The sequence below is a fragment of the Lepidochelys olivacea genome, assembly GCF_965140295.1.
Source record: "Lepidochelys olivacea isolate rLepOli2 genome assembly, chromosome: 22".
NCBI lineage: Eukaryota > Metazoa > Chordata > Testudines > Cheloniidae > Lepidochelys > Lepidochelys olivacea.
The window spans coordinates 6,416,688-6,430,988 of NC_140432.1; the positions used below are offsets into that span (position 1 = coordinate 6,416,688).

General features: G+C 53.4%; 1 protein-coding gene across 9 annotated transcripts in view; it reads left to right on the forward strand.

The window, feature by feature from the left end:
• ST3GAL4 (ST3 beta-galactoside alpha-2,3-sialyltransferase 4) overlaps window positions 1–9,835 on the forward strand; it is a 188,093-nt gene extending 178,258 nt beyond the window's left edge. For all 9 annotated transcript variants that reach the window (XM_084611834.1, XM_084611835.1, XM_084611837.1 and 6 more), the window contains 3 exons: window positions 37–180; window positions 4,014–4,157; window positions 6,123–9,835. In XM_084611834.1, coding sequence (XP_084467960.1) covers window positions 37–180; window positions 4,014–4,157; window positions 6,123–6,209 — 375 coding nt within the window. In that variant the 3' untranslated portion in view covers window positions 6,210–9,835. The remainder of the gene's footprint in view (window positions 1–36; window positions 181–4,013; window positions 4,158–6,122) is intronic.
• Window positions 9,836–14,301: the final 4,466 nt, after the last annotated feature.

Sequence of the window (14,301 nt, forward strand, 5' to 3'; positions counted from 1 at the left end):
AGAATAGCCCCTGACTTTCCTGTTGTCCTTTTCCAGGTTCGCAAGGGGTTCTGGAAGCAGCCCCCTTTAATCTGGGACGCCAATCCTGAGCAAGTGCGCATTCTGAACCCTTACTTTATGGAAATTACTGCTGCCAAATTGCTTAATCTTTCCATGAAGCAGCCGCGGAAGATTAAACAGGTAAGGGAGCCGGTGTGCTGGGGGCAGAGAGAGCAAGGCAGACTTGTGGTGCCCTGGATCTAAATCACAGGGCAGACCCGACTGAAACTCGCTAAGGGGACATGGTGCCATTCCGCTGCACTGCCCCCCCTCCTTTTTCCCCATTGTGCCCCATCAACTTGTTGAGTAGCCCAGGGCTGGGTCCACATGGCTTGGAAAATTACTGCCCTTTCCAAGGCAGGAGGAGACCAAGGTGAAGGCCACTTGGGTGATTCTTACGGTGCTTTGTAGATAAAATGCTAGGTGATCCATCCACCCGCAGTACAGGGCCTCCCGGGTCGGGGGAGATGCTGGCAACCCACTCACCTCTGTTTCCCTGCATCCTTGAGATTATATGCACACTGCTTTGTTGGGGGGAAAGTTGGCCATGGTTGGGAACTGATTGTGGCTGGAGTCTAAAGCAGAGGAGCTGCTCTTCTGGAGGGAGAAGCTAGCAAGCGGCTTCTGCACAAGGATGAAGATCTTTCTGCACTGAATCCTTCTATTGTTTGTTTGGCCAGTGCAGCCTAATTATTAGGGTGTGTGTGTGTGTTAGCTGAAAAGATTTTCCTTGTTGTCCATCACTTGTGAGAAATCAGACAAACCCATGACGTTTGGCGGAAGTTGCGAAGGTCTGCGGAGTTCAGAGTGGAATTCTCTTCTCATCCTTTCCCGTAGTGGCACTGTGATGCCGTACATTTTGCATCTCCAAAACACTTGGGAATGATTGACTAGCAAATGCCCCCCCAGACCTGCAAGAAATCTGATGGGGTCCTCGTTTATAGCTCGAGAAACTGAGGTTCAGAGGGTTAAATGTCCCAGAGCCAGTCAGTGTTTCACAAATAATCGTATAGCTTCATAGACTGTAAGGCTAGGAAGGTTCCACTGTGATCATCGAGTCTGACCTCCTGCATAGGCCGGGACAAAGAACTGCCCTAAATTCATTGCTGTTTGAACTACAGCAGATTGTCTAGAAAAACATCCAATCTTGATTTAAAAATGTACCCTGATGGAGACTCCACCACAGTTGTTCCAATGCTTAATTACCTTTAGTGTGAAAAACCTCTGCCTTATTTCTAGCCTTCATTTGTCTAACTTCAACTTCCAGCCACTGGAGACCTTTGTCTGCTAGAGTGAAGAGCCTGCTCTTCTCAAATTTCTGTTTCCCACGTAGGTAGTTGCAGACCGTGCTCGAGTCACCTTTTAACCTTATCTTTGATAAACGAAAGCATTTGAGCTGCTTGAGTGTTTCGCTAGAAGGCAGGTTTTCCAATCCTTGAATCCTTCCCATGGCTCTTCTCAGACCCCTCTCCAATTTATCAGCATCCTTGTTGAATGGTGGACACCAGAACTGGACCCAGTATTCCAGTAGCAGTCGCACCAATGCCAAACAGAGAGGTAATAGAACCCCTCCTATTCAATATGCCCCCGTTTATATTTCCAAAGATCGCATTAGGCCTTTGGGCCACAGCATCACACAGGGAGCTCGTGTTCATTGACTATCCCCCACAGCCCCCACGCCCTTTTCAAAATAGCTGCTTCCAAGGAGCAAATCTTTGGCATACATTGACCTCGTGTTGATGTTGCTGAATTCTACGTGTGGAAGAGCGTATAACCGAGGCGTGAGTAAACCTGTGCAGAGCTGCAGGGACTCTAAATCTAGCGATGAGGGGGGATCGGAGTAAGCAGATGTCCAAATGGAACAGCGTCATTCGGGGATGGGGGGCTGCCACAGCCAGAGAGGAATATCTTCCTCTCCCTGGAAGCGAATAGAAGTTGGCTGGGGGGGCAATAAGTTGTTCTTCTGTTCTCTGGTCTCTCTCCATCAAGGCTCACATCCTCCCAGCCATGTCAAGCAGAGGGAAATGTCCCAAGCATGGAAATCTTATAGGTCAGGGTAGAAGTAACTTACTAAAGGATCTGCAAAGAGAGATCCCCAGACCAGCTTGGCTAGGGGAAGATCATTTCCAGCTGAGACCAGCTCAGCATGGCTCCGACCAACTTAGCCGGGGGAGAAGCTCCTTCCAGAGCAGCTGGCTGTTTGAAGGAAGGTGTGCGCTCTACTTTAGTGTTGCCACGCCCAGAGAAACTGTTTGTATGACTTTCTCCTTGTTCCCATAAATGGATTTCCATGCAAGCGTCTCCATTGTCCTCCACATTTCGTCCAGCATGTGCTACTTTGGGAGGGGAGGGTATAATGTCCCAGGCTTCACCCCTCCAGGTTCCTTATTGGGGCTTTGGATCAGCTAAAGAAGAGAATTTTTGTCCCAGATTCACACTGAGCCTGGTGCATGCTGGGACAGGACTTTGGGAGTTTAAGCAGTGCTGTTCGGATATCTGTGCATTGCAGTCATGGGCAATAAGCTTTCCTTCAACTATCCATTCTCAGTGCCTTGATCTATGGCAGATCCTAACAACCTGGCACACCATCATGGGGGCTCTCCCCATTGGGAGATTTTTCAAGGAGCTACTTGGAAAATCCATGTGTGTCTTGGAGTTCATGACCCAATATTCCCTCTCTTGTCTAGTCCAGATGTTTTATACCCTGTCAAGGCTGAATCCCCACTCTGTCACACTGAGTGCAAAAGTGGGGGCCTGCAAGGATTTTTAAAATGAATACTTGCCACTCCAGGCTTGTATTACACTCCCAAGGTTACAGCTTCTCTCTGACCTTGGCTTGGGTAAACGCTGTCACCACCCAAATGCAAAAAAACCCCCAAAACCCCTTTGAACCCAGGAAGGAGCACTTGGGAATTCCCCCCTGTGGGGTACCCTCAAGCCCTTTCACCCCTCCAGGGAGAGCTGAGAAAGAAAACAAAGGAAATTAGCTGTGGCTACCAGCTAATCAACCAACACGTGCGCAAACCTCTCAGGACACCAAAAATTCAATTCTGTTCTTAAAAAAGGTAAATTGTATTAAAAACAAAAAGAAAGACAATACATCTGGAACGTAGACTCTTGCTAGATTTTAAAAGAGCAATTCCAAAAATCAAGCACCCAAAATAGCTTTCTTGGGGCTTCAGCTTAAAGGTTATAAGCAAACAAAAGCATCAGAGGGGATCCACAAGCCAATAAAAAATAAAATAAATAACCCTAATTGCGTCTTCCTAGACATTCCCTTAATTTACTTACATATCTGAGGCTCCAGATAAGTAGGTTTGAGGTATGAATTGATAATATATAACCATACCTGGCTTAAAGCTGGTTGCAGCATTACTGCTCCCTGTCCCTGCAGCCCAGAGAACAACAGACAAAGGGAAAGTTTCTTTCCCAATTTTAAAAAGTTCTACCTTCCTATGGGCTCTTTTGGTCAGATGCCTGCTCCCTTTTCTTTACCTGAGGGACCTTTTAACCCTTTACGGGTAAAGCAAGCAGAGAACTGACCAAGAGGGATTTTACAGATAACTGGCTGGCTGGGTGTCCATCAAAGGGAGCTAGTCTCCCCCCCCTTCATGTATCATGTACCCCACGAGGCAGGTGGTGATTATATGCAGGACAAAACTGAGTCCCACTTTGTAATGGCGGCAGCCCTATAGCTAGAAGCTGCCCTTCCTAAGGGGGGAACCTTCATTCTAAGTCACGCGTATATGACAAATTGCGTCCATGTATCACAAGGCACCATGGTCATCGGTGAGCCTAGACCCAGTGTTCACACGGCTCTGATGATCGCGCATACTAAGCCTCGGTGTTATACACAGGACCTGACCCCAAAGAGAGAAGGGAGGAGAAAACCACTCTGAACTGAACCCAGCATGTATGGGTTTTTTTATCACCCTGAGCCCTTCTGACTCTCTCTTTCATCTCTCTCCCTCTAGAAACCAACGACAGGATTATTAGCCATCACCTTGGCATTGCACTTCTGTGACCTGGTACATATCGCAGGCTTTGGGTACCCCAATTCTGCCAATAAGAAACAGACTATACACTACTACGAGCAAATCACACTTAAATCAATGGCCGTAAGTGACCGCACTCTTTCCCCTCTGGTGGTGATCATGGTTTGCTGTTACTTTCCTGTGTGAATCTCTGGGCTTTACAAACGTCACCAGAGGAAACTGTGTTATTAACGTATAAGCGGTAAGCTGTCTGGATTCGGTATGTAATAGAACTAGGGGTTACACCGTCCCTCCATATGCTGTGGGCACTATCCATGGTCATACCCATAAATAGCTTTGATGCATTCCATCCAGAAGACAGCAGTGGTGCATATGACAGTGATGATCCATAAAAACTCTTCCATTCCCTTGGCATTTGGAGTATTCCCCAGAGTAAGTAGAGGGGATACCTAGGAAATACTCTAGGTAGTAGCACTATCTCTATTATGCTAGTGTCTAGGAACAGTAAGCAAAGATCAGGGCCTGCCATGTGTTAGGCCCTGTACAGACAGCAGAACACCTAGCTTGCCATATCCTTGGGACAAGAACCATCTTTTCATTCTGTCTGTACAGCGCCTTGCACACTGGGGTCTAGGTCCATGACTGGTGCTCTGAGATGCTACTGCAATACAATTAATAAATTGCCAGTGACACCAGAGAGATGGTGTCATCTAAAGCAGGGTTTCTCAACCCATGGGTCAGGACCCAAAATTGGGTCACCAGAATGTTTCAAAGGATCACGTGTCCTGTCCCACGGGGCTGGCTGGTCTCACCTCTTCACTCCAGGCACTGCAGCCTTTGGGGTCCCAGCACCACTCAGGTTTGGCCAGCCGTCATGATGATGGGAGCCCAGGTAGGCCAAAACTGAGTGAGTGGCACTGCGACCCCTTGAACCGGGTCACAACTCCACTTGCACGAATTTGGTCCAGTCAGGGAGATGGGGCCAAACCAGAGCGGCGTTGCAACCCCACAGGTTGCAGCACCCAGAGGGGAGAGCCAAGCCCAGCCAGCCCCACAGCACAGGAGATGCAGGAGCTGCCACTGTGGGGTGAGTGCGGGGCAGGACCTGACCAAAACCAGCTCAGGGCCTCCACCCCCAGACTATTTACTGGCTCGTGACAGGCCATAAACATTTACAGATGGGTCCTGAGCCCATAAAGGTTGAGAACCACTGATCTAAAGCACAAGTGCAACGTGAAGCCAGGCTGAATCTCAGTGGTGAGTTATTGGACGTGAGTTTCCTGTGGCACAGACAAGAAAGCCCACATCGTTCCCCAGCTGGCACGTGTTACATAAAACACAAATTCTCAGAACAAGTCTGTGTAAAAGCCTCGGAGCAAGTGTTTTTGCACACAGTCCCTGTGCTGCGTAAAGTGCAAACTTGCCTCCTTCCTTTGGCTTGATGAGCACAGACATTAGCAATGACCTAATACACAGCTCAGCTCAAAACATCTCTCCACACTGGGCTGCTCCTAGGGCTCCTCCTTCAGGGTTCAGCTCACACCCTAGATCCTTCATCCTGAGAGAGCTCCCTTACTACCCCCTCTAGATAGGAGTTATCTGCCTCAGGGAGTCAGCCAAATCCACTTACCCCTTTCCCGGTGGGACTAACCTCTGCAAACACTGCCAACCTGATAGAATTCGTGGGGTTGTAAATACAACAGCAAAGATTTCCCCAGCCCAGAATTTAGTCTGTGAGCAGCTTAGTAGATAAAGGAGGAGACACCGGCCTGTTTCACTGTTGAATCAATGCAAAATGAACAATCCCTTTTCTTGCTGACCAAGCTTCCAAGCTTTCTTATCTCCAAGGTGGCTAATTACCAACGGACCCATTTTATCAGTGGGTTCAGTGAGGCCGAGTGGCTTATTCTGTGGATTCCTGAAATGCTACTTTGCGGTTGTAGGCATTAAATACTAAACTCTTAAAACAATGACAGTCCCTTTTGAAAGCTGCAGCTCCCCCCCACCCCCCTGAGTATCACAAAGGGCGAACCGCAACAGGGCCAGGTGGAGCGGCATCTGATGAGCTCTCTTTTGTCTGTTTCGCAGGCATCGGAGCACAATGTCTCGCACGAGGCATTAGCAATAAAAAGGATGCTTGAATTAGGCATCGTCAAGAACCTTACGCACTTCTGATGGGATGTGGACTGGAATTTCCCCGCATTGCCTTGGCCTTCGCCTTGGCTGCCTGTCGCCCAGCGTGTCTCAACATCCACCGGGCCGGAGATACCGCTGCTTCGCCACAGGGCCCCGAATGGGCCCCTTGCTCGTGGTGAGGGCTGGCTGCTGGGGACAGCGCTGGTCCTGGAGAAAGTGGGCAGAGGGGGAGAGGGCTGCAGAGTCCCCCTTGGCCAGGCTGACTTGGCTTTCGGCCACGTCGTGTCAAGCCTCAGAAGCAGAGCATCCGAAATCCTTACAGTTGTGGGGTGGCTGGATCCCTTTGCGGCCAAGCCATCGCTGACTTGCCGACTTTTAGGGCAGCGCAGAGGGTGCCCCCATGGCATGGGCCCTCATGGCTTGCTGCTGCACCCCCCTCTTTGGCCTGCCCGCTCTGTGTAGGGGACTGGGGCTGTTTGCCGCTCTGTTGAACTGAACGCTGGACAGGTGAAGAATTGTCAACTGCTCGCCAGATCAGTTTGCTCTCAGTCCGAATGAGGCAGCTGGGCTGGTTTGTTTGACCCCCCCCACACCAGCCCCCCTCCCAGGGTGGGGGGCTGTCTCTGGGGGTGCAGTGCGTGGGAATGCTGCTGTAGGTGAAAGTTGTAATGGTGTCCTTTTTTAAATGTTTATTTGGGGGGGAGGGGAACCGTGCAGTATTTTGCTGATGGGGTTTTAGTCTGACCCTCCTTCCCCCCCAATGCTGCTTCCCAGTGGGAATGGGGAGGTGGCGATCAAAGTGGGGGCAGAGAGGCAGAGTGGTGGGAGCATTAAATTATTCTTCGCTGACAGAGCACAGCTGCCTGCTTCACCCCCAGCAGCCCTCGGGCAGTGAAGGAAAGGAGTTTGAATTCTGTTCTGTAAGGGGGCCTAGCATGGGGAGCTAAGGTGACCCCTGGTTTGGAGGAGGAATCGTGGCTGCTCCAGGAATGAGCTGTCCCCAGGGCCGCCTCCACTGTGGGGCTGAGATCGGATGGGGGACGCCCTCCGCTCGGCCGCACTCGAGGATGTGAAGTAGGAATAAATAGGGTTTCCTTTTCCTTTTGAAAAGGGGCCAGACCGACAGCCTGGGGAATGCAGCACTCAGTTTATCCACAAAACAGGTACCACCATGGACGGTGGGTGAACGCCCCCTTCAGGGAGGCTATGCCTCCCCCTGCTCCCCTCCTAGCCCACTGGAGCCCCAAGCGTGCCCCTCCCCAACCACAGCCGGAGGAGCCTCAGCCGACCCGCCCTGACTCACCGGCCGAAGCTGAGCCCCCGTCGGCTTCGGGGAGAGGGGGAGCGCCGCCCATGGGGCAGAGCGTGGGCAGGGCCATGGCCTGGGTTAGGGGAGGCTTAGCTTCCGTTGGCCTATGACACCCACCACCCATTGGGTACCACACAGGCTGTTGGACTGCACCCTGCTCCCAGCCAACGTGTCTTAGCCCTAAACTTGCAGGGCTCAGACAGGAGGTGAGTCTCCATAGCCCGCCCTCCAAGCTGTCTCCTCTCTGCCGAGATTGCCAACTATCGGGCTCTGGGCACACGTTTTCTGGGAGCTGGTCTTTTAGATCCTGAGGCGGGGTTGGGGGCAGGCATGCTGCGAAAGCCCAGATCTCTCTTTGGGGTGGGGGAGAATAGGGGGAAATGTTCTTCTTCAAGGTGTTGACCCAAAGGGGCTTGGACTTGGTGGGACAGAGCAGAAATGAGTCTCCTGAGCAGGCAGTGCTGTGGCTCAATGCTAGTTAATTTAACGAACTAATTTAAATGATTATTTATCCGAGAAGTAATGTTGTTTTCATTGAACTGCCCTGTGGGGTGGGTAAGGAGCAGTGGGGTTGAAACTGTATCATCCTTCTGCTTTGCCTGAAGGGGGAGTGACCTTTGGGGATACTCCCTCCTAACCCAGCTCCAATACAGAGCAAGTACCCAGCCCCCTCTTATCCTCCATAGTGGCACAGGCTTGGGGTAGCAGCTTTGTCCCTCGGGTGGTCTGTAGGGTTTTGACTTCATCACTAACCATCTAACCGCACTCATGGACTCCCGTTGATTTAGCAAGTGCTGGATTAGGGCCCAAAGCTCTTCCTGCCACTGCACCCCTTCTCCCTTGTAGCACAGTTGGGCATGTGTCACATGGCTTGTACCACTAGGGGGCATGGCTAGGGAAGGAGCGTGTGTGTGTGTTGTGTCCATCCCTGCTGCCCCCTGCTGGAGGGTGTGTGTGTGTGTGTGTGTGTGTGTGTGTGTCCCAGTTGCCCCTGCTGTAGGGGGGTGTGTATGTATACATACATGTCCCAGGGCTGCTTGGTTCTCAGGACTCGCAGCAGCCGGCTATCGCCTGCTGAGAGAAGCCATGAAATCCCTGCCTGGAAGCCCAGCCTGTCCAATGGGCGCAGTGCTGGATGCCCAGGGTATTGTGTGTGTCCTGCCCCCGCCTCGTCCGGAACCCCACCCATGGGCTCCTGCTCCAAGAGCCCCTGTCCAGGGGGCCAACGCAGAGGAGGTGGCTGAGCACTGGGTGTACTGGGGACAAGAAGGGGTAGGTGGGGGCTGATGCAGGGACCAGGGTGAAAATGGGGCTGGGCGCTGGGAATTGCTAGGTGGGGAGAAGAGCTCCGCCCTCCATTCACCGTGGAATGGCTGCAGGGTGACTACGGTAGCCCAATGGCTGTAGCTGCCCTCTGCAGGGCCCGTACCCCTCCAGCACAGCGGGCGCTGTGTGGACACGTATGAGAATGGTCCCCGTCCCACAGGGCTTGTGGTCTCAGCAGAGCATCCCCACTCTCCTTCCTACAGTACACCCACTGCTGGGTACTGCACAGTGCTGCTGAATGCCATGCTCAGGCAGGCAAGGAATGGGAGCCCCGCCAGCTCCCTTTGTCAAGCTCTGAAGGGTGGCGGGAGATTTCTCAGCTGCCTCTTCGGACTTGTCCCTGGTGTCTCGGTGCCCCGCGCCATGGCTGCTTGGTACCTCGTGGTGATGGCAGTGGTGGAACCCATGTGCCCCTGCTCCGAAAGCGCAGGCCCCTGCTGCTGGGTTTCCAAAGCTTTTGGCATTTCATAGGTTTTTTAGGTGGAGGGAGGTGTGGAACGGGAGAGGGAGATGTAGAAGGAAATCATGATAGACGACTTCTGCCCCTGCTCTCCGAGCCCCATGTACCATACCCCATGTACCACAGTGTGGTCCTCCCTGGGTCTGGTGGAGCTGTTCCCGAACTTGGGATGGGTGATGCCTGTGTGTCTAGACCTGACCCCCTGGGGGCGGAACATTGAAATATTTACTGTACAGTATCGGTCAACTCTAAACTCTGTCATGCTCACTGGTCTTTGGAGCGTGAGCGATCTCAGAATCCCAGTTGCCTCCGAAGATGACTGATGTATTGCACCATGGTTCTATTGTAAAGACTTTTTGAAAAGAGTTTTTTTAATAAAAGAATTCTTGCTCCAAAGACTGTACATAGGTAAATCTGCAAGATGTGCTGATTATCCCTTACTGTCTAGATTGTATATATTGTAAATCTAGATTGCAGTTTAAAAAAAAAAAATCTGGTCTGAAGAAGGAAACATATGCTTGAAAAAGGCAAAACAAAGAACTTCATTTGTGGATAAAACCCTAAAAAAGACGTTTGGTGGCCAAGTTTCATTTTTCTTTTACACTGTGTGTTTGAGTGTGTGTGAGAGCGAGAGAGACTGCAGTGTCAGTGAAAGAAGCCAGGCCAGCAGCCCAGTACTTATCCATACGTCAACTTCCAAAGCGGTTTAAGGGGCACATTTAGCACTGCCTTCTGGATAATAGGAACATCTGTAGCCAATATGGCTTTGGAAACAGTCAAACCACTGCTGAGAAAATTAGAATTTGTCAATTCAAAAATAGAATCAAATAATAAAAGTACAAACTAATCAATCTGTAAAGAACGATAGACGTGTTTACCATGCTCTTAATCCTCAAAATGTTACTAGCCTCAGATGTGTGCGTATTATCCCTCATTGTACAGGTGGGCAAACGGCGGCAGAGAGAGGCAGCGATATGCCAAGCTGGTTGGAAAAATGGCAAAAGATCCATCATTTTTTTTTCCTATAAAACAAATGTCATCGTAATATTAAATCCTTGCAAACCACTGCCTAGCGGTAGTGCTATGCTGAAGGGGAGCAGCACTTAACGCTGCCCGCTCTGTGTGTTGGTGGGATGGTGGTACCCGACGCAGGCTATGCGTGGGTTAAATGTGGCTGTGAGGCCAATTCTGTTAGCGGGCTGCACCTGGCGGCAGATCCAGGCTCAATTGATCATGAGGCCCAGCTGGGCAGAAACAGCCTGGCTTGTCCAAGGAGAAGTTTGTAGCTGAAGGGAGCTATGAAGGGGGGTGTCTGCAGCTACTATCTGGGAACAGAGAAGTGGTGAGGAGGAAACCCAGGGGTGAGGAAATTCTGAATCTAGCCCTGGAAGAAGGGCCAACCCCGAGAAGTTGTGGGGAAGGGAGGCTGGGTAGGAAGGAGCCCAGGGAAACAGCAGCAAGGACAGGGATGGGGCAGACGGTGGCTGTTGGTTATAGGCTCCCTGGGCTGGAAGCCTGCGTAGAGGGAGGGCCTGGCTTCCCTACCAGCCACTGCCCAAAGAGGCGTGAGCCCAGAGTGCAGGCCGGAGACCAGACACGACGCCTAGGAATTACTTGTCGGACTTTTGTTTGTTGAACTTGGTTACCCCGAAAGGGGCAGACCAATGTCGTCACCTGGCCGGCGGGAAGAGAGGCCACCACGGTACCGGAACGACCGTCGTCGGGGGGACACACCCTACGGGGAGGGAACCACGACGACGCCCCCGGCTCCTGCGGTGAGTGAACCCTTTGCAGTCAGGGTCTGTCGCTCTGTTGTCGGTTTGTGCAGTGCCCAGCACAACTGGTGCCCAGTCAGCCCAGTATCCCGGCTGGTGTAGAGCGCGGCAGTGACTGGTGCCGGGGAGCGCAGGCTTTTGGGGGGGGCCTCTCGCCGCCTTCCCAGCTGCGCAACGAAGCGTGAAGCCCGGGCTGAACTTTAAACGGGACGTGCAGGGGTTAAATTGAGAGGGGCAGTTCCCCCCACCCTTTTCCCTCTGGCTTGGCGAAGCAGCACCCCTAGAGGACTGCACCCCTCATTGACTGGTGGCATGAGAGCACCCCCTGCTGTTTAACTGCGGCTGGCGTGCCGTGGTCTAGCCGTGGCGCCCTGTGCTCCTGGTTCCCGGCCAGGGTGGAGGGGGCGGGCAGGCGTGGGGAACTGCCGTTGTGTGTCTTTGGTGACTGGCCTTTGCCGTACGAAATGGGGAAAGATCCAAATGGAACAGAGCCGGGTGTGAACGCTGCCTTGTTAGAACTACCCGGGGACCCCCACCTCAAACCGCAGGCCTAAGCCTGCCCCCCCGTTCCAGGCCATGTGAGCGTGTGACTGTCGCTTTAACGGGGGGGGGGGTGTGCCAACACTGGCGTGGGGCGCCAGATAAACTCTCTGTTGCTAGGGCAGGAAAAGGCCGGTTCACCCTCTTGCTGGGGTTCTCAGCCTCTTTCTTTCGGAGCCCCCCTCTACATGCTATGAAAAACTCCAGGGCCCGGGCGGGGGGGACCCTTGGGCACAGGCGTCGGGTGGCAGGGACCAGGAAGGGAGCACCACCCCTGCCCCCCGACTCACCTCAGCAGGTCACCCAGCCTCTCTGGGTTGTGGGGGGACTCAGCTCAAAGAGTTTGAAAACAGGTCAGGGTGCCGGGGGGGGGGGGAACTCCATGCAGGCAGGAGGGAGCTGAGGGTATGGGGGGCTAGGGGCTGAGTGAAGGCAGGGGGGAGCTCAGGGTGCAGGGAGTGGGGAGCTAGGGGCTGTGTGCGGGCAGGCAGCGAGCTCAAGGTGTGGGCAGGGGATAGTTAGGGGCTGTGTGCGGGCAGGGGGGTAGATCAGAGTGCAGGGAGGGGGTAGCTAGGGGCTGTGTGCGGGCGGGGGGGTAGCTCAGGGTGCAGGGAGGGGGTAGCTAGGGGCTGTGTGCGGGCAGGGGGGTAGCTCAGGGTGCAGGGAGGGGGTAGCTAGGGGCTGTGTGCGGGAAGGGGGGTAGCTCAGGGTGCAGGGAGGGGGTAGCGAGGGGCTGTGTGCGGGCGGGGGGTAGCTCAGGGTGCAGGGAGGGGGTAGCTAGGGGCTGTGTGCGGGGGGGGTAGCTCAGGGTGCAGGGAGGGGGTAGCGAGGGGCTGTGTGCGGGCGGGGGGTAGCTCAAGTTGCAGTGGGGGAGGTTTAGATTGGATATTAGGAAAAACTTTTTCACTAAGAGGGTGGTGAAACACTGGAATGCGTTACCTAGGGAGGTGGTAGAATCTCTTTCCTTAGAGGTTTTTAAGGTCAGGCTTGACAAAGCCCTGGCTGGGATGATTTAACTGGGAATTGGTCCTGCTTCGAGCAGGGGGTTGGACTAGATGACCTTCTGGGGTCCCTTCCAACCCTGATATTCTATGATTCTATGATTCAGGGTGCAGGGAGGGGGTAGCGAGGGGCTGTGTGCGGGGGGGGGGGGTAGCTCAGGGTGCAGGGAGGGGGTAGCGAGGGGCTGTGTGCGGGGGGGGGGTAGCTCAGGGTGCAGGGAGGGGGTAGCTAGGGGCTGTGTGCCAGGAGGGCTCCCCCTGCGATGGCTGCTCCCCAAGGGCTCCGCTGGCACCGGAGCTGGGTCTCTCACCCGGGCGGCTCTTACTGGTTGCGTGAGCAAAGGGGGCTGGGAGCTGAGGAGCAGCCGCTACCCTGGGTACCAGCAGCAGAGGGAGGAATGCTGTGGCTGCCCGCTCCATGGCACCACCAACCAGAGGAGCAGCTGCCCCACATTGCCCGGCTCTGGCTTCCCACCTACCACCTGGCCAGAGGGCTGGGCCTGGGGGAGAGGAGGAGGCGGGGGCGGAGCTGACCCTGGACTGCCCCGCTCTGGGGAAGGCACGGCAGTTTCGGGAGCTACAGCCTCGTGCCCCCTGCAACTCTACCCATGGGGTTCACAGCTTCTGGCTGTGGGGAGTGCCAGAGCTGGGGGCTCCGGGTTTCAGCCGTGGGGCTCCACAGCCCCCCTGAAAGGGCTCATGGACCCCCCGCCCCCAGGGGGCTGCAGACCCCTGGCTGAGAATCACTACGCTGGATGGGGACAGTGGGGAGTGTGGGACACTGTGGGAGATCCGTCTGCGCCCGCCCTGGCAGCCTCAGGGAGGTTGATCTTAGCCCATGTGCCAATACTTTCCTTCCAAAACGGCTCTTTGGAATCTTCCTCTGGTAAACTGAGGCACGCAGCCTTTCTAGCCAGACGGCTGGCCACCGTTGTGCATATTGCATAGCTCCTAGGAGCCCCAGGCCTGGGCCCCACTGCGCTTGGCACTGTACAGAAATACAACGAAAAGACGCGCCCTGCCCTGAAGAGTTTGCAGTCTAAGCCTAAGGTGGGGGAAGCACAAGGTAATTGAATATGATCTGTCTAAGGATGACTCCTAGACTGGGGGCGGGGTATAGTTCTGCAGGTGTCTGTGGGACTGTGAAATTCTAGAATAGGTCTCTGTGGTATATGGGGAGCAGGGGCTGGTCTACGCACGGTTTAGCTGCAGTTGGTTGGGAATCAATCCACTTCACTTAAATTGATGTAACACACAGTCTGTTGCAAATCAACTTTTAGCTAAACTTATTGCAGCCCAAAAGCCTGATACAAACTGACAAACTGCAGGGTATGGTATGACTTCAACGAAACCAATGTAATCGACTCTTCACCCAGTATGACTGTCCATTCGTGGCTGAACCCAACTAACTAAATCAATGCGTGCCTTTAGTTAAACTGATGCAATGTTATGCAGAAGGGAAGTTTGACCATACAGGAGAGCGGAGACATCTATTCTTTACCAAACTGCACAGAGAAACCCGATTCTTTCTCTTTTTGATGTGTGTATTTCCTGATGCCTTGTGATGTACAAATCCATTCTCTGCCGGGGGAAATTCCAGCTAGGGGCACATTTCTCTCGCTGTGCGGACATCTCTCGGCTGTAACCACAGCATCTGTTTCACTTATCTGGATATAGGCAGCCTGCTGACCAGATTGCAAGGCTTGTCTAGACCTCCTGC